Genomic DNA, 24,117 nt, shown 5'->3' with positions numbered 1-24,117 from the left:
GAGCGGACACGCGATGGTTTTACCATCGTTGTTGTTAACGACAACGCATAAAAACAGGCGCTTGTCCGTCCGTAGTGTAGTTATATTAAATATAAGAGAAAGAGATAACTTTAAGAAATTAATATAGCCACTACAGTGACCATCAAAACAATGAAAAAATATTGCTGTAAACTGTTTATTTTGTGACACCACGAAACAACGATAGCGTAAAATGAAACTATAGACGTTTTTATATCGTCATCCCATATATATCGTTATATTGAACAGCCCTAATATACTGTATGGAAATATGAGTGATTGGCAGTGTTGGGGAGTAACAGAATACATGTACCAGCGTTACGTATTTAAAATACACAATAAGAGTAACTGTATTCCGTTACAGTTACCCAAAAAAAGATGATAATTGGAATACAGTTACTTTGTTGAAATAAATGGATTTCACAGCGGTCTTTTCCTGTTTCATATGTTAGGCTATCCCCTCTCTAATTCTGGTAATTCCACGCATTGTCGGAATTAGAGGCTCTAATGTAAGCGTCATGTTAATCCTGGTGGCATCAGTTACACAATGGACCCAGAGCCAGCAGTGTACAGGCAGGAATGCATTTCTTACTTGGAAATTCTGACACCACTTCACATTTAAAGAAAAAAAAAAAAAAAGGGATGGGCCAAATCTGACCGTGCAATGCAAACTCTGTTTGCCAGCAACCAAGCTACTTTCAGCGTCAAAAGCCTCCACCTCCAACCCAAAGAAACATCTGAAAGTAAGTTCACTAGCCTACTGCAACTATTATGTTTTAGTTGTGGTAGCTACCTGGGTTATGTGCCACTTCAATGTACTATTGCTGTGTGATTTATTACTATTACTAAAAGCTACCCGCCACCAAGCTAACATTGTTAGCTGGCGTTAGTTCATAGACTGCTGACTGTTAGACTTGGATAACATTAAAAACCTGCTAGCTGCAAATAATCATGTGCAGTTCGGAAAGCAGTCTATGAACTAACCTCAGCTAACAATGTTAGCTTGGTGGCAAGTAACCTTCAGTAATAGTAATAAATCACACAGCAATAGTACATTCATGTAGTTGTAAAAAGCATGACATTATATCAAGTAATCTAAAGTATTCAGAATACGTTCCTTGCATTGAGTAACTTAACAAAATATGTTACAAACTACATTTTGGGGGCATGTATTCTGTAATCTGTAGTGGAATATATTTTACCTTCCCAACACTGGTGATTGGGAGTGTTTGTGTAAATAGCGTGGCCATTAATCAGCATCTTTCACTGATACTGACGTAACAGGAAAAAAGGTTGCTCTCAAATTGTGTTATCAGGCGTTCTGTTTTAGTCACCACCACAGTGGGTTGAACTTGGACGGGGTGACAACCTGTAGCAGCAGAACACAAAACAGACGATGACACATGAAAACCACAATCCCACCACCACAGATCTGTGTAGATTCTGTTATCCGTGAGCAGACAATCACACACATCAGAGTACACAGATACAAAGACGCTCAAACCACTGTGGAATTCCCCACCCATCTCCCACATATACAATAAAGGCATATGTTGTCCCAATCATGTTATATTTATATGCTCTGATTTATGAGTGTGTATTCACGTGCAAGCTTGGAGTGCGTTGCTATCCTCATGTGGTTTTACTTTCATGCCAGGGACCCATTTGTCTCCATTATCATCATACGACTCGAGGACGGAGATCTGTTAGGGCTCATGGCAACAGTAATGCCTCTGTCTAGATATAAAAAACAACTTCACTACCTGGACGTTTGTCATGTCACTCTACTATAGGACCAGGAACATTAGGAAGGAAATAGAGCCTCGTACCTCAGTAAAATTCAATTTCCAGTATTTCCAGAGGGCGGAACGGAAATTTGACTGATGGCCGTGCTTACGAAGCCGTTAAGTTTGGAGTATGTTTATGAAGCGTGTTTTGTCAGCTTTTTTGTTTAATGTTGAAATTTATGGCAAAATGGCAAAGCTTTGAGAAAAATCACATCCTCCGACTTTCCCCTGAGCATTTGTTTGGGTGATAAATATGCCATTTCAATCCAGGTTGAGAGCAAAAAGAACACGGGAAAGCTTTTTTCTCCCCCCCCACAGTGTTCTATAACACTTCAGAAAGCAAAACTGCAACCACCACAGAACCCCTGGAAGCATGACAAAGTCGATGCTAACAAACGCAGACAGAGAACGGATTTTCCAGGCCCAATTATAGGAGAAAATCTTTTAAGAAACTCCTGGCTCGGGCCTGAAGAAAAATGATGGAGACAGCTGAGCTATGTAATCACAAGGCCAGGGTGTCACGAGTGTTTAACGTACACCAATCTGATCAAAGTCTTAGAGATTATTCCCAAGCTCCTATTCGTTCCCACAAGTCTTTGCTTCAAAACAGCACCTTTACACTTCATCAGTGTGGACCACCATGTCCGCACCCAGACTGGGCTGCTGCGTTTTTAATAGGAAAACACACCTCAATTATAAAAGCCCAGGAACATAACTGTTTTTTCCCCCCACTAATTACCACTTCAAAACAGGAATCGGATCTCAAGGAAAAAGCATCCAGAGTATTGCTAATTGCCTTCCAGCTGGCTATAGGCCACATCACAGGTAGCACGCACACACAACAGCAGACGTGTTTGCTTTAGTTTCCCCTTCTCTCTGCATGATGGCCATTACATTTTGACCACCACCAGAGCAATTCATTAGCCTCACCATGTCCCTGAATACAAAACCGATGGCAAAGGTGAAGCAAAGCATATTACAAAATTTGTATTAACATAGGAGAATGTGTCGTTTAGAAATCAAGAAAATGCATTTTGTAGTTTGAAAAAAAGAAGTCGAAGGAGAAAAGGAAGGAACTGGTCAAAATGATAAAGAACGCAGCCCGAAAGCATCCAGGTGGTCCATTAAGAAAACAGGACTCATTTAAATTGCAGAATCTCAGACCAGCTGGAAAGTTGGGAATGACTCTGACCTACTGGTGCAAAAAAAAAAAAAAAAAAAAAACCCCAGACAAACATAAAAAAAAAATGCATACACAAAATAATCAGTATGCATAAAAAGGAAAGACGTAGGTGGGACTGCGTGCATCTATCCAGTTTGTGTATATGTATGAAGTGCAAGACGGGGAGGTTTCCCTGGCCTATAATTACACCCTGGTGGGAGTGAAGCTGATAACAGAGGCCTGAGGATATCAACGTCAACAAGGCGAGAGGAGAGGAAATAAATAATTAAAAAATAAAAGGGGAGAGTAAACAACATAAAACCTTATCAAACGTAGGCTCTCAGACTGACACTGCTTTTTCATTTCCGCTTTGATAGTTATGAGATCCACACACACACACACACACACACGCGCATGCATACAACGCTCCTTAAGAAGACAAGCTGCAGAGCACAGCCCACACTAATTCAATTGATGCACATGTATGGCAATACTCATTCTCAGAAATGTCACATAACGCCGTTAACAAAGTTATCATACACACCTGAAGCCAGGTAATTTTATTATCACAGCTGGGTTAACCATCAGCCTTTCTACTGACTTTTCTCGCAAAGCGATTTCTTTTTCTCTCATTCAGTGCATATACAAAAACACACATAAACAGCAAGTGTCCAGGATTGTTTTCCTGTAATTTACGGTGAAGTTCTTGCAAATATATTAGCCGTTATTTTCCAGCGTACCTACTGTAATCTACAACAGCAGTTTCTTACTGGAAAAACTATTTAGAATACTAACAGTTGTTTTGTTGCCAATAATTTTTGCACATTCATTGTGGAATCTCAATAAGCAGTTTATTATCATACGTGACACCTGCAAGTCACCATCCTTACAATCAGAATAAAGTTTACGGTCCTTCTTGAATTATGACAAGACAGCAGCTTTGTTGCTTTTCTATTCACTGCATTTTAGACAGAAAATGAAGGCTAGCTGGTCACGATTACTCAAATCAGAGTCCCAATTGTTACGAACTATAACCTAGCACTGTCCTAGCGTGCACAAACACCAAAAACCACATATTTACAACCACCAGTGTCAGAATAACCATCATGACCTTTCAAAATTAATGATTTGACTTAAAAAATTTTATAATTTCATTCAATTTATCTGATTATTTACAATCTGTAAAAAAAAAAAATTAAAAAAAAACTACCACACCTAATGCTTGAGATTTACTAAGCAATCCATGTAAAATCCAACTAAGTGACTCCGTAAAGAAGTTCACTATAATATACGTTTTTTGTTGGGGGTTTTTATGGAAACTATTTCTAGGAAATCAGAATCATACAAACAATTTTCTACCTTCAGCAATTATTCTTTGAATCAATTGCATCTCCACAAACAGCAGAAAAGGCTGACTTAAGCCCCCAGAGGACGTCTAATTTCATAATCTAAATTCAAATAACATCCATTGTCAGAATCAGATTGTCAAAATTATTACTTCGGTAAAATAGACTAATCATTTCATGCTCAGAATCATTTCTTTAAAAAAAAAAAAATAATAATAAAAATAAAAGGAAAAGTTGTGCATTTTTGCACACAAAGAGGAACCTGTGTATCAGTTAACAGTGACCTTGATCTTATGACAAAACAACAACAAAATGTTACATATGGAGTTGACGGTCCTTGAAAATGTGGTTTCTTTCAGCATTGCAGAGCTCTGTTGCTATGGGGACAGGCCTTACACTGAGAAAAAAAGAAAATTAGGAAACACTGTCCTTGAGGCCCTCTATGGACTGTAATAAGCTGAATGCATATTACAGTTTACCCCTCTACAGACGGGAGCCCAGCCAATAACTCAGCAGGCAGGAGTGCACCATAAGTTTGCTGGACAGCAAATATTACACTAACACAAGGGATGGGACATTTATTGTACACTTTTGCGCATTATTACAGCAGTACTTAGTGTGAATATTGTTCCCCAAACTCCTGCTTGCACTGCCGGTATACGCTCGCACAGATTTAGCCCTGAGTTATCATACTACATGGAAAGCACATCCCTCTAACAGATGTCCTTTTCTGATAAGTAACCCATATCTATTCGGGACAGGATGACCTTATATCTTTCAAATGAGCCTGTGCAATGAGAGGGAGGAAGCAGGTTGCCAGTGAGCACAGGAGGGGCAGGGACAGTGTCATGGGCCTCCCAGTGTGGTATTATCCAGACTCTGTTCACCCAGCAGTGAGATGCTGATTTCTCCCACTGTCTTTCATGTGAAAACCACAACCCTGTCCTACAAAACAGGGGGATATTAGCATTTATAAGACTAGTGGTCACTTCCCTATTCAGGAGCAGACGACTTCCCCATTTTTGTGACATGCTGGAAACAAGAGCGGAAGATAGTCATGCAAATTAAAGCCTAAAATGGCCCAAACAGCCTCCAGCTTCTAACCAACATACAGTAAAACGATTCATTAACTTATTGACCTAAGCTCCTTGTTTTGTTTAATCCGGGGACTGTTAAAGTGTGTAAGAGTGGAGAGTTGCTGAGGGAGTGCAGTGGCCTTAAGTGGGTCCTTCATTTTCCTGTGTTTATTGAAAAACAAAGCACGTGCTTCAAAGTGGCTCAATTAGAGAAGAGAGAGCCACAGCTCGGGAACAGCGAAGGAGGACTTCAGGGAAAACTTACGGCTTCTGGGCTACTCTCTGAAGAGTGTGAAGACTTCCTGGAGAGTTTGTGATCGTCTCAAAAAGATAAAGAACCATCATCATAATTCATTTTATTGCCTTCTGGGTGTGAACAGTTTCACTACCCTGCATTATTCTAGTCTGTTATGTAATTCTGTAAATCACAAACTTCCCAAGTTACCCGTTCAGCGTATCCACAGCTTATTTTCCTCAGACTTGGCTGTGCCCACCTTTGTAACTTAAGACAACTTTGAGTATCGTTACTTTTTCCGTTTTCTACAACAGTTACAGGACTACCACAGTGTCGTAACTTGATAAACTATTCGCACGTGGGACTGCTTTTAAACGCAGCACGGGAAGGAAGCACGCACTGCAGACACAGTGCACAAATAGGTAAACAACAGAATCGGTGTCATGTGCTCGACACAGCTGTAAAGTCGAAGTGTGGTTTGAGAGCACAAGGGCTTCGAATGCGATAACTAAACGTCACGGTTTAGGTTTCCGGAGTACTCACCTGCGAAACTAAAGGAATAAGCGTCTGCTCCACCGAGCGAGTTTTGATTTCCAGACCGGAATCAAAGTTACTGTTGCCGCACGGAGATGAAGCCATTCCCGCCGAGCTTTCTCTCCCTCTCTCCCTGATTGACACACACTCTCACACACACATACACGCACACACAATGCACGCCACTAACTGAGTTTACCGACAGCCTCTGCTTTGCTGTTTCGCATTTGCAAACTGGTATAACGGACTTGGGATTACACTCCGGGGGTTTCGCAGTCGGTCGTCGAGTGGCTCTCCACGCACGCACGCAGTTTTAATCCACTCCAGCTCGGTGGTTGTGCCGCTGCGCCCGCTAATGTCCATGTACTTTACTCAACTACGGCAGGGAGCGGACTGCAGCACACCACTGTGGGCAACCACGCACAGAGCACGCACACGCAGTCGGGTTTTCACTGCTGACTGCTTAAGTGGGGAGCGCTGAGCAGTTCATCATTGCGTGCACTGCACAGTGACGAGCTATTTATGTTTTAATATACAGTACGTGTTCACGCACGTGGCAATTACACTTACGTCATTTAAGTATTAATTACATTTCAAAATGATCTATAGTGCGCCTCGTGTGCAACAGAAGGGACATTATAAAGGGAAATGTATCATTAATTGATGTAAATGTACTTTTTTTTATTGCTATTGAATGGAGATTTCATGGTTCTGGGCATCAGAGAGGAAGGGGCATTGCCTCCCTCACACCACAGCTCTGGTTTGATCTCTGAGACACAGAATCCTATGTTATCCCCTGGAGTGTGAGAATGCCTTACTCTCCCTCTGGAAAGCCTCACCAGATATACCAATTAAAGCCAGGCAGCACTAAAGCACATGGACTGGGATCTTATGAAGTTACAAATGTTACCCTTTGTCTGTCTTGAGGGAAAACATTCATTTTCATGATGTACCATTTGATGTCCTCTAGGCTGTGAAACTAAAAAGGGATCTCGAGTGACTGCATTGGTAAGCCTGCAGTAAAGTTCTTGTGTTTTAATTCTGCCTCCTTATTTTGGTGGAAATCAGCTAAACGGCACTGAACGCCGATATTTTGTTGTCTGGATCTGCCTGAATTCCTACAATGAAAACAAGTATTTCCTACTCAGACTTTAATAAATGACTGAAAATTTAGTTATGAAAGCTTTGCATCACTAATGACAGTCATTTCAGTTAGAGGTGTTGCTGACTTCCTTTTACAACCCTTTCCCCCCCTCTGCTTTTCATTATTTGGCCATGAGAGAGAGTCAAAATATGTATCTCTACTGAACTTACCCAGATGTATCTCCCAAATGTCCAGTCCTTTTACAGATCACAGCCTATGTTTGAATTCTACAAACCTGAGGCTCTTTAAATCTTTTCTTTCACACTCCGAAATGAGGAGGAAACGTCTCATCCTTGTAATGCCTCTTCTTATTTCGTAACCTGGTGACTTGTATCCGCAGAACAGAACCGAGTGTACTTTATGGTTGCCTGTATCCGAGGCCGACCAAACGACTGCCAAAATTCTCAGTTTCCTCAAGCAGGTCCGGAAGCTATTTCTAACTTTACAAGTGCAGTCAGTGGATGACAAGTGGTGAGAAACGATTCACATTACAAACACAGCAGATGGCAGAGACCAGATACGGCTTATAAGCACCGTGGCACTGTTAGTGACGTCTTTTGCTGCCTGCTTTATCATCACCTATGGTGGCTGGCTGGCACTCTTGTGTCAGCAGTGGAGACAACTATTGTGTTTGTGTGAGTGTATGTGTCTGCCACTGTCAGGCCTAGCCAGTATTTATTTAAAGCCCCAGAGCTATGCTTTAGTCTAACCCTCCCTGTTTACATTGGTTTCACTCCACACACATACACACATATATACACAAGCAGACATGTACACACCCACACAAATACACACGTTTGCAATGCATCATTATGAAGGCATGCAAGTAGGTTGGCTGTTGTGTGGACAAGGTTCTGTTCCACCTTGATGAATGGCTCTACTACCAGCTAGATAGTATCTGTATGTTTCTTGGTAATCTGCACTGAGGCTCTTTTCCAGCTGATAAGGCGATAAACTCCACTTGGGCTCCTTTTTGCATTGTGGTGTATTAGCTCGTTTTGGCTGAAATTATGCTGGTCACAGCTTTTAAGTTCGAGTGGAAGACTGAGATAAGAAATATGATACATCCTGTAACATTTTGACTGAAATAGATTAGTTATCACCAAGACGGATAGCTTCGAGTACACAATCTCAACCAAACGCAGTTGCGTGTCTGTTCTTGTTTCTTTCCCTTTTTTGTCATCGCCACATCTGAGCTGTGACACTGACTTGTTTTTCTAAACAGCATCTCATTTGTTCTGGAATGTTCAATATTTGCTCTTTTGCCTCTAATCTCTTTGAGGCATGCTCCATTTTTGACAATTTGCCTGAAACGGCACATAAGCAGGGAGTCCCTGATGTGTATGTTCGTCTCGCACAGTCCAAAGGTATTGCTCATTAAATAAAAGATGCTTGTGCGTGGTGTGATTGTGTTGCTAACAGCTGCTACTGTCTCTTCCCGTGCTTTAGAAGTGCTGACTTCCCTCTCTCGCTGGATCATTCCTTCTGGTCGTACAGCTCCTGGGACGGGAACTGCTGAGGCTAAAGAGATAGTGATTTCGCAGTCTACAAGATGTAAAATGAGTGCACTCAGTCATAGTCCCCTGCTGGATAAGTAGATTGAAATTTGGGGATTTCAAAGGGAGGATTGTAGTGGAATGTTGATGGATTTTTTTCCCCTTGCATTTTTTTAAAACAGTAGAACATTTTCAGCTGGAGGAAACAACCCATGCCTGCACGAAAGCATGCTTTTAACGCGCACGTTTGTGATCACAATCTTCCTCACACATTCGTACAACATTATTTTTCATTGTTTTTCTTAGCAGCTTAATGCAGTTTTTATGCACAGCTTAGAAATTCATGTAACCTACAGCGCGCCGATCAGATGAACTTAGGTCTTGCACGTAAAGCTGCCGTGGCCTTGACAGAGACCTGCAGCTGAACTCATCCCCTTAGCACGATACAGTGACCGCGGAGACCTCTGTGAAAGAGAGGAGTTCAGGCTGAGGTCAGGCGTCCTGTTTGGCTGTTCAGCTGGATTTGCATTGACTTTATTTAACTTACCTATGGTTATGTTACGGCTTAAAGGTTTCAGTTGTTTGTAATGTTAGATGAGTTTAATCCCAGGTGTTTATGTTAATAAAAGCTGTGGTGGTCAGAGGATATTGCACTGCCTGAGTGAAAACAATATGCAGAGAATAACAGACACTGGCTGGAAAGACATTTTAATATGTTCAAAATAAAAAGGAGAGTTAAGTACAAGTGCTAATAAGAAGCGGGTCATGCTATCCTTCTGCCAAGGAGGCGCCCTCGGGGACAAGACAAATTTAATTGTACATAAACAAAACCAGGCAGCAGCAAAGTGGCATGCAGACACCCCGGCCCTGCAATCTCGGCTTTTCCACGTCTCTATTTCTGCTGTTACATAATCGCGGACACCTCACATAGCCTCATTATCATTCTGTTTTCATCCAGACCATCTTTTTTCCTTTCCCCCCCCCCCTTTTTCTGAAGGCTGCCTCGCTTGTCAGAGATGCTTTCTGCTGTTTGAAATAACAAACACATGGGGCCGTGTGGAGATGACACACATAAATGGTTATTAGTTTAATTTGCATTCTCGCACGCAAGTGCGCACCAAGATAATCCCACTCCTTTCACCTTGAAGAAAGAGCTCGGAGAAAGTATTCACAGTAAGCTGTTGCAAAATGCTGTTATCACGTGGGAGTTTGGAATTGTAAAAGCATGACTATAGACTCATTAGGTGTGCTTTTGTAGACTCTTGCAACCACAGAGGCAAAGTATGCCTTTTTCTGGGTTTGAAAAACCAGAACACTATTTTATTAGATATTTAAAAAATATATTAGGTCTCTTCATCATCCATCAGCCCATAAGTACTCTTGTAGAATATAAAATTTAATCCAGTGATTCCATAATTTGCTATATTCTAACAAAACTATCTTCAGAGATCCTTGGTTGCACCTGTAGGTAACAAATGGTACAATAAAATGAATGAGTGGAACATTTAAAGACATTTTGTGCATTCATTCATCCTTGTGAGATTTTCACAATTTTGTAGACATTATTTAGAAGTGTGTTTATACATTTCTGTCACAATTCAGACTTTCTGAAGTAACAACAGAAAGAATAGTATTAAGTTTATCATTAATGTAACATGAAAAGTTCTATATTTAATGAAAACACAGAAAAAGTAAAGAAACCTGCATTTATATCCACAACCTTTGTCATGATACAGACTCCAGACTCTGTTAAATAATCATAAATCCATTACTGTGGATTTCTTATCAAACTGACCTTGCTGACATACACAGAATAGCAGGAAACAACGTTTTTATCTTCCAATCATAACCACATGATGAGGCCATCAGAACTGATGCAGAGTGCATCAGCTGGATAAATTAAAGTACTTTCTTTGTAAATTGAATTACAAGAGTTTGTACTGTGTAAAGATGTGTTCACATAACCATATACACCCCGTTTTCCACTTTATGAGAGATGAATGGGATCTTTCCTAAGTAAATCTCCCCTCTCCTCCAATGACCTGTTACATTTGATCAAATTAATCATGCATTATGTAAGCAACCACAGAGACACAAGCGGATGAGAGATAATACAGATACTTCGTCACAGATGAAGCTCTTTGGCTGCATCTGAAAATGGCTTTTCTGCCACTCATGAGCTGACACTCCAAAGATGAGAGCCATAGGGTATCCTCCACATGGCGTGCGCCCCATAGAGAGGTTGTCTCACCCTGCCAAGTCTGTCTAAATCCTGCTTCACTGTGAATGAGGAGGGACAACAATAGCAAGTCGGGCATAATCTATTTTCTGCTGAAGTGTTGGTGACAGGGTGTCTGTTTTGTCTTTGTCACACCCGTATACCGTAAGTCAGCTTGGTCAGAGGTGAGCCAACACAGGCCCAACACTCTCCCTTTCTTCATCCTTTCTCTCTTTCCTTATTATTTGGGCCTGTTCCTGTTTGTCTTTGCTACACTGTCATTTATGATATGACTTAAGGCCTCACAGTCACCATCATTTTCCCCTCTGATCCTGTCAAATAGGTGCCCCGAAAACTCCTTGTTACAAAAGTGTCAGCTGTGCAAGCCCAAAAGACCCAGGGGGCTTTTTTCTTTTTCTTTTTTTTTTCATTACAAGTAAGGTTGTCTGGCTAGCAGCTAGCTCAGCTGCGATCACTCACCCTCAATATAGAGTGACAAGTAGATGATGCAGTCTGACACAGCTCTGTGCTTATGCTATGGCGTGTTGATTGTTGAGAGAGAGTTTTAATTGAGATTTTAATTGAAATGGCACTCACTTGCCCTATAAGAGCTAGCGTCTCTATAGTACATACACATATTTTATACAAATCCACAGTTGTATATATTTGTACATTGTCTGATGCAGTGTGACTGTCCTTCAGGCACAAGACAAGAGAAAATCTCCAATCATCCATCCTGCTAAAATATCTCCAAATAAGGCTCTAAATCTCCAACAGTTTTGTTTTTGTCTGGCCTTCAAAATTCCCTGTAGGGGAGATGAAACGAAATCTCCACAGAATAACAAATAATCACCTCACTGTTATCCTATTTTACTTTAATTCAGCCATGCTAGAGATCGAAGATCACACAAATAGCTTATTATGTATACTATTTTATTAATGTTATAATATCAATACAATACAAATTAGAGCATATTATGCATAAGGTGTTACAATGAGTTATAAAATGTCCTTTGTGACTTAATAAAGGGGAAAACCCTTCCCTTCCTGTCTTAGTGATGTTTTGAGGCAGCTTCAGTACATCTTGGCATTAATTCTTCACTTTTCGCTCCTACTACTCTAGTCAACAGTGTCGCTCGATATTCTCACTTCAGGAGTCAAAAGTTCAGGTTTTGCCTTCAAATTGTTGCGCGTCTGTAGCGTGTCTATGGATTTGTGATAGCATTACGCCATCTACTGGACTCCAATCGGTAGCGCAACTACAACTAATCCTCCCCGAGATATCTGTCACTAGTCCACAGTAAGCACCCATATTGTAATTAAAATATTAATATTATTAAAATAAGTCACGTTATAGACGTGTGTAAATTGTTTTAAAAAAAATAACATTCACTGTGCTCAAAATGTGGAACCGTTGTCACAACGGTACCGTTTAGCCCCGGCCACATTTACAGTAACTCCACAACTTCAGCTTTCAAGATGGCGGCGGCCGTAATTGAAACATGCCATGTAGCTTGTTGTGCAAACAGGACGCCAAATGTTGTTTCTTGGGGTCGCGGAGGAACTATCGCTTATGGGACATGTAACTCGGTGGCTCTATACGACCCAGAGGTAGGACAGGCCGTCACTTTCTACTGAGAACCCGCTGTTAGCTGTCACAGCCAGCGACGAGCATGCTGAAGTTTTAAATGGGCCGATATTTGTTTTTATTACTCCAGTAAACTTGTTCTTTCTTTAGGAGAGGAGAGTTGTAGCTCTTCTAAACGGACACACCAGCAGAGTTAATGCGGTCCAGTGGGTTCACAGAGAGGACAGCGGTGAGTGTGGAGAGAATGGAGCTGATGGCTGTCAAACTGCTTGTGTGTGTGTGTGTGTGTGTGTGTGTGTGTGTGTGTGTGTGTGTGTTTGTTTGTTTGTTTCCGTTGTTGATCCAATGCTGCTCGTGCTGCCACAAAGGCAGCTGTTCTTTAAGAGCCTCGCAGAGGTTGCACTCGTGTTGAGCTATATTCCTGTCAGGACACTGTGCAGGTTAGTCACCTTATTCTGCAGGAAGCCTACAGCGAGCTCTTCAGAGACTCCTGGCACATTGAGAAACTATATTCCAAAAACGTTGCCATATGCTACAAGATTTATGTTTACAGTAGTTGTTACTGTGTTATGTGCGCCAAACCATCAAAACCGTGTTACTGTTATTGTCACAGCTCCAGAGGGTCATCTAGTCTCAGGAGGATCAGACAATCGGCTCATCCTCTGGGAAGCTCAACAGGATGGAAAGGTGAAGCAGCCGCAGCACATATTGCTCATACTGTTTCTTACACCTTGCCACCTCTTTAAACAGCTAGTAAAGCAAGTGCATGCTCCTTGGAGAAATGTTTGATTCCTCTCCATAATAATGGCCATACTTTCTGAAGTGATCTCCATCATGATTTGGCAGCATATAGGGTAGCACAGGTGGATTAAAAAAATAAATAAAATGTGATGTTTCCAGTTTATCCAGTCTGTTGAGTGTAAGGGCCACACTGGTCCAGTATGTGCTGCTGATGCCATCTACGTGGAGGACTCAAAGATACTGGTGGCCTCCTCAGCATCAGACTCCACAGTTAAACTCTGGCTCTGCTGTGATGCCAAACAAGGTAAGAGACAAAAAAAAGAGTGACTGATTTATTCATCAATTACAGTTGCTGTGATTCCTGAAATTGATAGTTACACTACAATTCTACTTATATTAAACTTGAATGATGTTCCCATAGAGAGGAACAGCCCCTCAGCTTGGATTTCCTGCTTAGGATGTTGAAGCAGCCCCAAGAACCCAGAGTTAATAGTCCGAGATGGCTGCAATGACCATAAACAGTAGTAAACACATAATAATATTCTGTCCTGCCACTGTTGTGTATTTGTGGCTCACTAAATAAGCCAAATAAGCTAAATACGCTTTTCCTGGAATTCATTAACTCAGGAGTAACTCCCGAGTTCCCAACAGCTAACTTCCTTTGTAACTGGAAGGCAGCATAATCACAGAAGCCCGACACAAAATCAAGAGTAATTGAATTAAAAGGAGAGAAGCTAGAAGATCTTATTTCATACAGTGGATGAACTGAGGGGCTGCGTCAAGACCAAAGATAAGCTAAATGAGGATAATTTTGAACGATGAATCATTCAAAGCTACTGCAGTTCAGTCTGAAACAATATGGAGCTGGTTAAGAGTGTGATTAGTCAGAAGTTATGTCTTCTTCTTATGAGGCATGGCTACTCTAAAGATCTATAGTTCTCTTCACATATTGTTTGATGTGTTTCAACAGAGATCCCTAAAGTGGTAGCACTGCAAAGCGTTTACCACAAAGAAAAAGCAATCATTTGTGAAGAGCTTTAAAAGAACAACATTTTTGTGTCCTTTAAGATTTCACAAGATATTAACTAAATTACATGACCTGGAAACGTAGGGGGTCTACAGCCACAAGCTAGAATGCTTCAGCATCCTTTCCCCTCTATATACCAACTATTAACTGACATATAAAATGTTAATTATTTGAGTTTATCATACTGTTTCTGATTACCTGTCTAGTAATGGCTTTCAGAGAGCATGGCAATGTTTGTAACTTGATTAGCGCTGTGCTGCAAAACTATTTAGGCTTGTCATGTATGCCACAGCACTTACAGTAGACTGTCTTCATGGTTCAGTGGACTTACTTACATTTAAGAAGAATTAGATGTATTTATTTGTAAAGCTTTACCTTCAAAGCTTCCAAACTAACTCACTCTTCTCTCTGATATAAATCTTAAAACTAAGTCACCATGTGCACAATAATTGGTTACAGGTACCGATCACCTTGCAAACTGAATGAGCCTCAGACTTTCCTAACTAGAGTCATAAATTCCCCTTGAACATCTAAAGGCTTCATTATCTGATTGTTCTTCTAAAGGGTAACGTGTATGTTTCTAAACGTAGGTAAAACAACTTGCTGGTGATTTAAAAAAGAAATAAAAAGGCCAAATTTTAGATGGAATTTTTTATACCCCGTATCATACAAAGCTGTAGAATTATCCCTGGTAAAAACTGTGAGCATCTTTCGTGTTCCTGTCTGTCATCCATGATCCTTCCCTTGTTTCTAGCTGTCCCCCGTAACGTCTCCTCTTTGCTGAGAGTTCTCGTCCAGGTCTCAGTGCAGAAAAACATTAATGAAGCCTGACAGTTGTCGAGCTCAAGCGTGCGTTTTTGTGCACTAGGCATCACCTTGGGTTATATTCCCAGTTAAGAATACAGTCTATTTCAGATCGGTGCTGTTTGAAGAGCAGTGGCTCGAAATGTACTCTCTTCATCGGCGGGGGGAAAACTCTGTGTCCACATGTATAATGTCATCTGTATTATCTTAAATTATTTCCTGTTATTACATCGTGTTTAAAGTTTAATTTCATGTATGTTTCCTTTCCTCAGCTGAGTGCCTCCATAACTTGTCCTTTGGCAGCGGTTTCATGATGGATGTCTCTCTGGTACTGTTGCCAGGCAGCAGAGGTAAGCCTAAGCCGTTCATCCATAGACATCTCTTAAGTTATGAGACACACACACTCACACATACATTCTTTTTTCCTCTCTTGTCATCCATCTCAATTTACACGACTGCTTTAGAGCCTGTAACTGAACATCATATTCAAACATTCAAAACTCTGTCTCCGTTTGAAGTGTCTCGCGTCATTTTGCCTCGCAATTTTACACGCTTTTCTGTCTGATTCATGCTGTGCTGCTTCCTTTCCATTCCGCTTCTGTTTATAAAACCTAGATGGGGATGTAAATGCATGAAGCCTGCTGTGAGAGCGAGAGTGTGTGTGTGTGTGTGTGTGTGTGTATGCGCGTGCTTTTGTGACTGTGTGAAAACTTCTTCTCACAGTTCCCATATTGGCCTGTGGGGGTGATGACTCTCGGGTGCATCTCTATGTGCAGGCCGATGGGCAGGTAAGCTCGGGTTGATATTTCTTTCAGGAAATGCTCTTTTATGTTCTTTGTGTGTACGCTTTCCTTTGAATTTCCACAGTTAGAGGGCAGTGTCTGACCCTTTTTAATCCCTCTACAATAGCTGCAGAGAGCCATGTCCCTGCAAGGACATGAAGACTGGGTTCGTGGAGTGGAGTGGGCATCTACAGGTGAGTGGTAATGTGTGTAGACTCTTTGTATCAGCTGTATAAGAAGGTTAGTATCGTAGTAGAGTGTACGTGTGACACATTTAATTAAAAATCAAAGTACAGTAAGTCTTGAGCGATCTCTCACTTCATTTTATTATAATAGTTATAATAGATGCAACAATTGATTGAAACGTTTGCAGTTATATATGTAAACACAGTATGTAAGGCAAACAAAGTCAGCCGTTGGTATGGCCACCTTTATTCTTCAACATAGGCTGAACTCTTTCGAGCTCTCTTGTAATTTCTTTATGTAGTTTTAGGAATATTTCAAAAACCTTCTTGAAGGACATTTAAAGCTCTTCTTTGGATGTTTGCCAAGGAATAACTTTGAAAACCTGGAAAACTATTGCTAAAGACGGCTTTGAAAAACTGGAAGTCTTTCTCCTTAGAAGCAAAATGTAAAGATCTGACGGCTGACTAAAAGGTTTTGCACAAAGACACAATCATGCTGAATCAACATTCAGTAACAATCATTATTTTATCATTTTTAGTTATTAAAAATTGAATAAAATAATGTTTGTTACTGGTCAAAGAGTTCTGTGGGTAATAAATGTACTAAGCTTACTAAAAAGGGACCTGTTACGGGCACCGAACATATTAAAGAAAAAAGGACTTGATAACTTTGTGGTCTGGAGTCCCTTTATCCCTTTATTTACCCTTTTTATCTTATTTTCTTTTTTCTGTTATGGTAGTGTTTTATCTTCCAGAGCTTGAAAAGCATGCGCTTGATTTCTCACTTATCTTTAGTCGATCTTAAGAAAGCGGGATAATGCAGTTTCTGGGCGTTGAAAGAGTTAGATAACATGTTGCTGAGTAAATGCTGAGAGGTGGGAGTAGATTTCCTGTCCTGGCCTTTAACCAATTTGACAAGAAAGGCTGACATGTGGTCTTTGACCTTTGCAAATTGAAAAACAAAGAAGTGGAAAGGCAATTTTCTCCTCACAGACCCAGAAAATGTCTAAAGCATGCATGTGGTTTCCATCTTTCCATGCCAAAGTCCAGCCTCACCATCCACTGCATTCAGACTATTTTGATAGCACCCGGTAATGCATGGATCCAATCCAGGCTCTACTAATTGTGTAACCCTCTTCAAGGGCACTTCATTACTGCACTGTTCTGACTGTGTAAAAGCTATTTCATCTCCTTAACCAACCCTCTTCACCAGTGTCTCCTTCCTACTCACAGTCTATGACCTACTCGGTGCTGCCAAGCTACGAGCCAAAAAAGAGAGAGAATGAAGTTTGTTTATATGAAGTATTCTCACAGGAATGACAAAAACCCTCTCTCTGCTGCGAGGGTAGTTAAATAAATCAGTCTGTTCTTTTATGATTCGACAGATGGCAAATTGGAGCAGTAGAGGAGCAGTTTATCATAGCTGTACAATATTGGGGTTCAGAACATGATTTCTAGTTTTGTATTTCTCTCTTTTAATCTGTTTTTTTTTCACTAGGTTTAATTATACGTTACTTTAAAATCAGCTTGACATCTGTCATGCACTAAAAGCTTTGTAGAAAGAAGTCTCACTTGAAAGGCTTTTAATATGTTTGCTATTTTTCCTCATAATTAAATGGTCAGAAAACATGGCCGTGTTGGCCTTTTCGCAGACTGTGCAGAAACTGCAAGATTAAGATAGTGAAAGTATCATAAATTAAAAGTCAAAGTTAAAAATGACTTTGATGCCCAGTTCTCGTTTTAAAAACACTGTTGCATAAGAAGTAGTCACCACTGCGCGTCGTTTCGGCACAGTTTGAGGCGAGTAGCAAAACAAATCATGGCTGTCGTTATCATTAGTGTCATTATGCTATGATTGACAAACTATAATGGCTTCATCCTTCTTATCCCAGCATTCTGGAGGCCTTTGGTGGTAGCAACACAGGATTTTTTTTTTTTGTTATATCTGTTTATCTTGGCAGAGATAAAAATGGAACGGTGGTTACTGCACTAAAACTAAAACACCAGTGTGAGAGACGGGCACACTCAGGAATAGTGGCATGTGCTTTGTTTGCCACTTGTCGGCGCGTATTTGACCCGCATACCTGTGTTCTGACTGGCTACATCACACTCAGCAGCAATCTTCTCCTAACTAACAGATAAGTGATCAAAGTGAAATTAAACATCTAGCTGAGGCTTTAATGCTCATTACAAGGCTGAAAACTAAGGCTCAGTATTTAATTGTCCCACGTGGCTCGCCTTTGACCACTTTAAGCACGATGAGCTCTGCTTGAAACTGAGTGCTGAAGCACGCTGACTTCTGTTAGAAATCAGTGGAAGTTTTATTCAAAGGTGCTATAAATAATGATTTTAAATTTATGATGAATCAAATGACTGTCTGTGGGAAATTAGCCTACACTCTGCATAACTTTATATATTTTGTTTTAGCCACCAACAAGCTTCTGGCATAATTCTGACTGGATATTTGCCACTCTTCTGCCAAATATCCGCATTTTAACCATCTAGTTGTTGTTTTGCAGTGAAGTTGAAGAATTTGAAGGTATTCTTCCAACTTTGTTATTCCATCTCATTCATTCCATCCAGAGCATGATGCTACCACCACCATGCTTTCCAGTTCATGAAGGGGTTGAGCCTTGATGGTTCATGGGTTGCTTCTAACCAACTTCGTCTTATTTGAGGGTAACAGTTTGGGTCTTCTTCCAGACCTTGGCAAAGTTTTGACATGCCCAGATAAGTTGTACAGTTCTATAAACTGGTGATTGTGGAATCTGCAGCTGTTTAGAAAAGCTTCTGAAAGAGACTTGTCTAAGCCCTGACCTCAACCCTATTGAAAATCTGTGGACTACGCTTAAAAGCCGGGTCTGTGGACACCAATCTCAAATAATTTTAAATTTGTACACCCAGTTCTTGTTATTTAAAGTCACGGAAGATGTACAATTATTCCACACAGAACAGTACAAAGAAGTGATGAGGTTTTCAACACGTTCAAGTATACTAATGTGTCTGATCTCTCTATGGTTTTTTGGACTGTCATTGCTTCTGTTCGCACCAAAACAATACAACTATATTTCATAATACCACACATTTCATTGAAGGACATGATCTGATTAAATAAAACGATGCAAAGTGAGGATAGATTCTGCAATAGAATATTTTAAGAGCCGACACAAAATAACTTTGTAGTGAAGGTTTTTGGGTTTTTAACTCTCACTCATTCAGGTGGGGAGCTGTTATTAGCCAGCTGTTCGCAGGACTCTCTCATCAGAGTGTGGAGGCTGTGTGCCAAGTCTGGCACAGACACCCATGCAGAGGACAATCACAGCATCATCAAAATGAAAGAGGACATTTTTGAAGTGAAGGAGAGAGGTGAGTGGGCCACCCAGGCTTGATTATAAAAGGGGCGCTAATTAGCCAAATGAAGAGAGAAGGTTTTTGAAGGTTTAATGGCACATGATGGTTACAGACCTGTATGTATGTTTATACATAATTGTTTTTTTGTGTGTGGAATTTTTCAAATTTCATGCAGTTGTTCTCGTAATCAGACACTATTTCCTGTGGAGGTTTTTTTGTTGTTGTTTTTAAGCTGTTTTTTTTAGGCTTCATTTGTGTTCTTTCTACAGATAAGTCCTCGGTGTATGCTGTGTCCCTTGAAACGGTGCTGGCAGGCCATGAGAACTGGGTGTATGGGGTTCACTGGCAGCCTCCTCTCTATCAAGGTACCTTGATTAAAACCTGGGAGGAAATGCCTGCTATGACGCCCATTTTTGGGCATGCACTTGCATAAATTTGCCAGTAGGTCATTGCTACAATCTATTAGTTAGTCAAAAACACAATCAGACCATTTATTATAGATTCAGAGAAAAAAACATTTCAATCACTTACTCAATTTCCACAGCTGGTGGAAGTAAATGAATTGGCTTGGACACAAGAGGCATGTTTTTTTTCCCCTTTTGTCTTTCAGTCTTGGCTTACAAAAGCCAGCGAGAGACTGTGACATTTTAAAAGGAAAAAGAAAAATAGAAGTGTTAAAAGTTATTGACTTAATTAGTCCTCAAAGGAATGACCGATGTATGCGATAAATTCTTGCTTTAAACTCTGGTTTACATATATCTTTGCTTCAGATACATCAATACAAACAATCTTTTATTTTTAATTTATAAGTCAACATAAGTTACAATAATTATGATGCAGACACATGTGTCCAAACTGAAAAACACTTCACGAAATGACAGTTGCACTCTCCCTGCAGTTTGGTGGTCTTTGCATGGAAAGCAGTCATGCCTGCAGCTATCTGTGTGTTTGGGGAGCAGAGAGCTTTTAACCACAGCACCATCATTTGTGATCTTGTCTTGTTCTTGGTGTTTGTTGTAAATAGAGAGCAGTCAGTTTGAAAAGAGCAAAACATGTTCATCAGTACTCCTTGAGTTTTTGTGCTGCACTAAAAGTAAAGAGGTCGCTGAGATGATTAAAATAAGTAGTTAAAAAAAAAACATGCTATGAAAATTTGACTGTTCAAATAATTTGCACATGCGGCCGAGAACAAAGGATGTTGGGAGTAGGATGTACTTCAGCTGAAACGTGATAAAGATGGAGAAGCACTGGCCTAATGATCAACTGTTAAGCAATTTTTTGATCTCCATGCTTTTCCTGAAAATAGATCTCTTTATCTCCTCCTGCAGGTGGCGAGCTGCAACAGCGTCTCTGTTTGCTCTCCGCCTCTATGGACAAAACCATGATCCTCTGGGCTCCTGAGGAGGGTTCTGGAGTGTGGATAGAGAAGGTCAGTGTTGTGCATGCAGGTCCACAGAGCCTACACACATATACAATAAGTGAATTCAGTCATTCTTGATAGTCAGCACAGGGTTTGTTCACACATCCACGGAGACTCGCACACCCACCTCCTCAGTCTATTTTGGCCAGTTTTCCTTTCAGTTGCTTGTGACATGATCTGGAGCCTGAATCCCCCCACCCCCCACCCTGCACCCTCCGTCCACAGTATCCCTTCTCCTGCTGTCAGTGCCCTTGCGTCAGTTTCCACTCTCCCTGACATTGAAGTGTCAGGAATAGAAGTGATAGACAGTGATGAAGAGGCGCTGAGCCCAGCACTGTGAGTTTAGCAAAGCCGGTGTTGTCCTCCCCCCATCCTCCCTTCTATTACTTACTCACACTGAGCCCCCCTTTTTTAACAGCCCATTCCCTAACACATCCAACAAGAGATGGAGAGGCTGCTGGTGGAAGATGTGCCATAGCCTCTGACTGCAGCACCTTTCCTATTTTTTTTTTTTTTAATCATCAGTCTTTCTTTTTGACTCTTTACACCCACCTTTCATAATGTTCTCCTCCCTTTCTTTTTCTATCCCCTTCTGACATCATCTCTGGCCTCCTTTTCTTCCTCCCCCCTCCACCTCGTGTCTTTGGTGCCCAAACAGCTGCTGTTGTGCTAGAATGAGACTAAATTTAACTCAAGTGTGGATGGCAAAGAAAAAACAGTTCTCTGCCCATCTGCCCCACAGCTTTTTCTTTTTTTGTGCAAAGCCTATTCTCATGTGGTTCAGGGCTACCTCAGAGTACCTTCCTTCATACCTGACACTTACTGCATAGGCGTCTGATACAAACTACTGCCAAAGATATGCTCGGACGCAGAGGCATCCCAGAATGGTGGACCAAAAATGCTCTCACACACACATCGCACTCATCCAGTTGAACAGAAGTGGCTGACCTCGTCATGGCAGGCACCTCGGCTGTGATCACATTCTGCAGTAATGAATAAGATTCCACACTTGATCAGTTGCATTTTTGCACCTTTGATCTCATCGTCCACATTCAGAGCGACGAGCAACAAAGACTACAGAAAGGAGAAAATTCTAAAAGTCTAGAATCCGACAAAGGGACGATGATTACGACCTGAAGCGAGCATTGATGTCACAAATTCTTCCCAGTATGATTAGACAAAGCAGTCAGAGGGGAAAGAATAAGCAGCGATGGGCGTCAAGTTTAGTGCAGCCAATCTCCCTCCATAGCCAGATTTTTTTCTCTTGATACCAAGAATAAAGAAATAACCCCCATACCTGAAATAAGCTTTTTGCTGAATGTAAGAGTGCATAGCATACGAGTCTCTTCCTCTCTTTGCTCTCCCCTCCATTTCTTTTTGAGATTCAAACCCTTTGAACTGACAGTTTCCCCTGCCTGCAGACGCTTTGTCACTTACACCAGAAACACACAGGTACAACAATGACACCTTGAATTGAATTAAACTCAATTTATATAATGATATGTTTTTGGGAATTAAAGGCATTTGAGTGTTTTCTCTACCCTCACAAAGGTTTTCTTTTTTGAGACTAGCATTTTTTTGGGGGGGGGTCCCACAGAGCTAAATGACCAGACATGTGTGCCTTAATTAGCTGTTTTTTACAAAGAAGCGCTCCACTTCTTTACGCTGATTAGAGTAATTGGTGAGATTTAATGGAGAGCAGGGCTAGCAGTGGGATGGTTGGGGCCCACCGCTGCGTAAAGCACATCTCACTAACGAGGCACACTGGTAATTAACATCTTCAACTGACCACAGTGGGCCACCACAACACCTAGAGGGATTATCAGTTTGTGTGTGCGTGTGTGTCTGAAGATAACCTTTTATTTAGACCTTGGCGTATGTATCCTCCTCAGGGTACACTTAGTCGCATGGCAGATCACAGAAAGCAACAAAGTCCAAAGAGAGTTCTGTTTTATAGATGACGCTACAAGTAGTTCATTTCATGCAAAGTGAGTCTGTAGTTAAAAAAAAATCAGCAAGTCAACCGTGTCAGTAATGCAAAACATGTGATTTTTATTATTTTCTTTTTGCAAAAATCTTGAGCTACATGCCATTTCTTTATATTTTTTCCAAGGACCCAGACTTTCTTGTAAGTTTTTAAAGAGGTCTTGAGCAATAGTTCTTCGAGGTTTGTACATGACCATTTTCATAGGAATGTGTTTGTTTTAAGTTTATGATAAGCTACCTAATGTTGACCTACGAATCATTCAGGCACAAAAAGGGCACCTAATTCGAGAAATGAACCACACATGACAAACAACGCAGCAAACAACCATTTTTAACTTGCATCTTTAGACCCTTTATTACTAGCAGTCTGTCACAAAAGCACATATTCTGCCGTTACGTTAGTTGGAAAATACCAAAGGAAGAAATAAAGCAAAGACCTGATGGAGGCATTTGGAATTTCTGCATCGTCTTTGTGTCTGCTCTTCACTGAAGACTCATCAGAAATGGTCTCAGTGGAAAGGTGGCTGTCAAGGTTTAGGTGTGGCATTAGAAAGGAGGTACAATAGTGAGTATCTACAGCCATGCTTTTCATGGTTTGGAGCTGCATTTCACCAGCATGATCCATATTGCAACACGATCAGGCTGCGCTGAAGAACAAACCAAATATTAATTTTAAAGTTCGTTAAAATGGTCGTTTGTTCCTTACGTACTGTTTTTCCATGTAGTTTTGTATGTTTCATGAAATCACTGCAGCCATTTCCCATCATTCTTGAGCAAAATTAAGAAACGATAGGCGGCCCAAGACTTTTGCACACTACTGCGTTACTGAAAATTGAAAACCTGAAGAAGTTGCATTGGGTTCTGAGATGTATCAGTTTTCTCTAAAAATTAAAGACATTAGTTTCTGTTGCTGTTAACATTATGTGTACACAAGCGTTAAAGTACTAAAAAAGTGTTTTTAAAAAGAATTAACAAAGACAAAACCAAATCATAAACACAAAAAGCTAAAAAAAAATATTCTTTTACACGAAAACATTTTTATCTGTACTTCCTAATGAACCACTTTCAAGTTGAAAATGAATTGCCAAATAATATTTCAAGTAATAACCCACACGTGACAGTCTGAACTCAGTTAAACACCCTGCAAACTTTATACTGAGAGCACTGTAATAAATAGGCGGCCCTTTTCTGTTACAAATAGTGTACACGTCATTGAT

General features: G+C 40.7%; 2 protein-coding genes across 3 annotated transcripts in view; one reads left to right on the top strand and one right to left on the bottom strand.

Annotated features, from left to right (window-relative positions):
* The window catches only part of ctnnal1 (catenin (cadherin-associated protein), alpha-like 1), a 57,936-nt gene extending 50,160 nt beyond the window's left edge, over positions 1-7,776 (bottom strand). The window contains exon 1 of one of the 2 annotated variants that reach the window (XM_076878863.1): positions 7,538-7,776. Coding sequence is in view for 1 of the 2 variants with exons in the window: in XM_004547983.3 (XP_004548040.3) it covers positions 6,168-6,263 (96 nt within the window). In the remaining variant the exon portion in view is untranslated. Of the gene's footprint in view, positions 1-6,167; positions 6,635-7,537 lie in introns of those variants that run through there. The other variant, XM_004547983.3, reaches the window with a different exon arrangement.
* Positions 7,777-12,460: 4,684 nt separating this feature from the next.
* elp2 (elongator acetyltransferase complex subunit 2) overlaps positions 12,461-24,117 on the top strand; it is a 33,633-nt gene continuing 21,976 nt past the window's right edge. The window contains exons 1-10 of the mRNA XM_004547984.2: positions 12,461-12,627; positions 12,755-12,833; positions 13,218-13,291; positions 13,505-13,649; positions 15,449-15,526; positions 15,900-15,964; positions 16,086-16,152; positions 19,363-19,509; positions 19,764-19,859; positions 20,823-20,923. Of these exons, the coding sequence (XP_004548041.2) occupies positions 12,496-12,627; positions 12,755-12,833; positions 13,218-13,291; positions 13,505-13,649; positions 15,449-15,526; positions 15,900-15,964; positions 16,086-16,152; positions 19,363-19,509; positions 19,764-19,859; positions 20,823-20,923 (984 nt within the window). The 5' untranslated portion in view covers positions 12,461-12,495. The remainder of the gene's footprint in view (positions 12,628-12,754; positions 12,834-13,217; positions 13,292-13,504; positions 13,650-15,448; positions 15,527-15,899; positions 15,965-16,085; positions 16,153-19,362; positions 19,510-19,763; positions 19,860-20,822; positions 20,924-24,117) is intronic.

Source organism: Maylandia zebra, linkage group LG22, assembly GCF_041146795.1.
Source record: "Maylandia zebra isolate NMK-2024a linkage group LG22, Mzebra_GT3a, whole genome shotgun sequence".
Lineage (NCBI taxonomy): Eukaryota > Metazoa > Chordata > Actinopteri > Cichliformes > Cichlidae > Maylandia > Maylandia zebra.
This window is presented reverse-complemented; position numbering and strand designations above follow the sequence as displayed.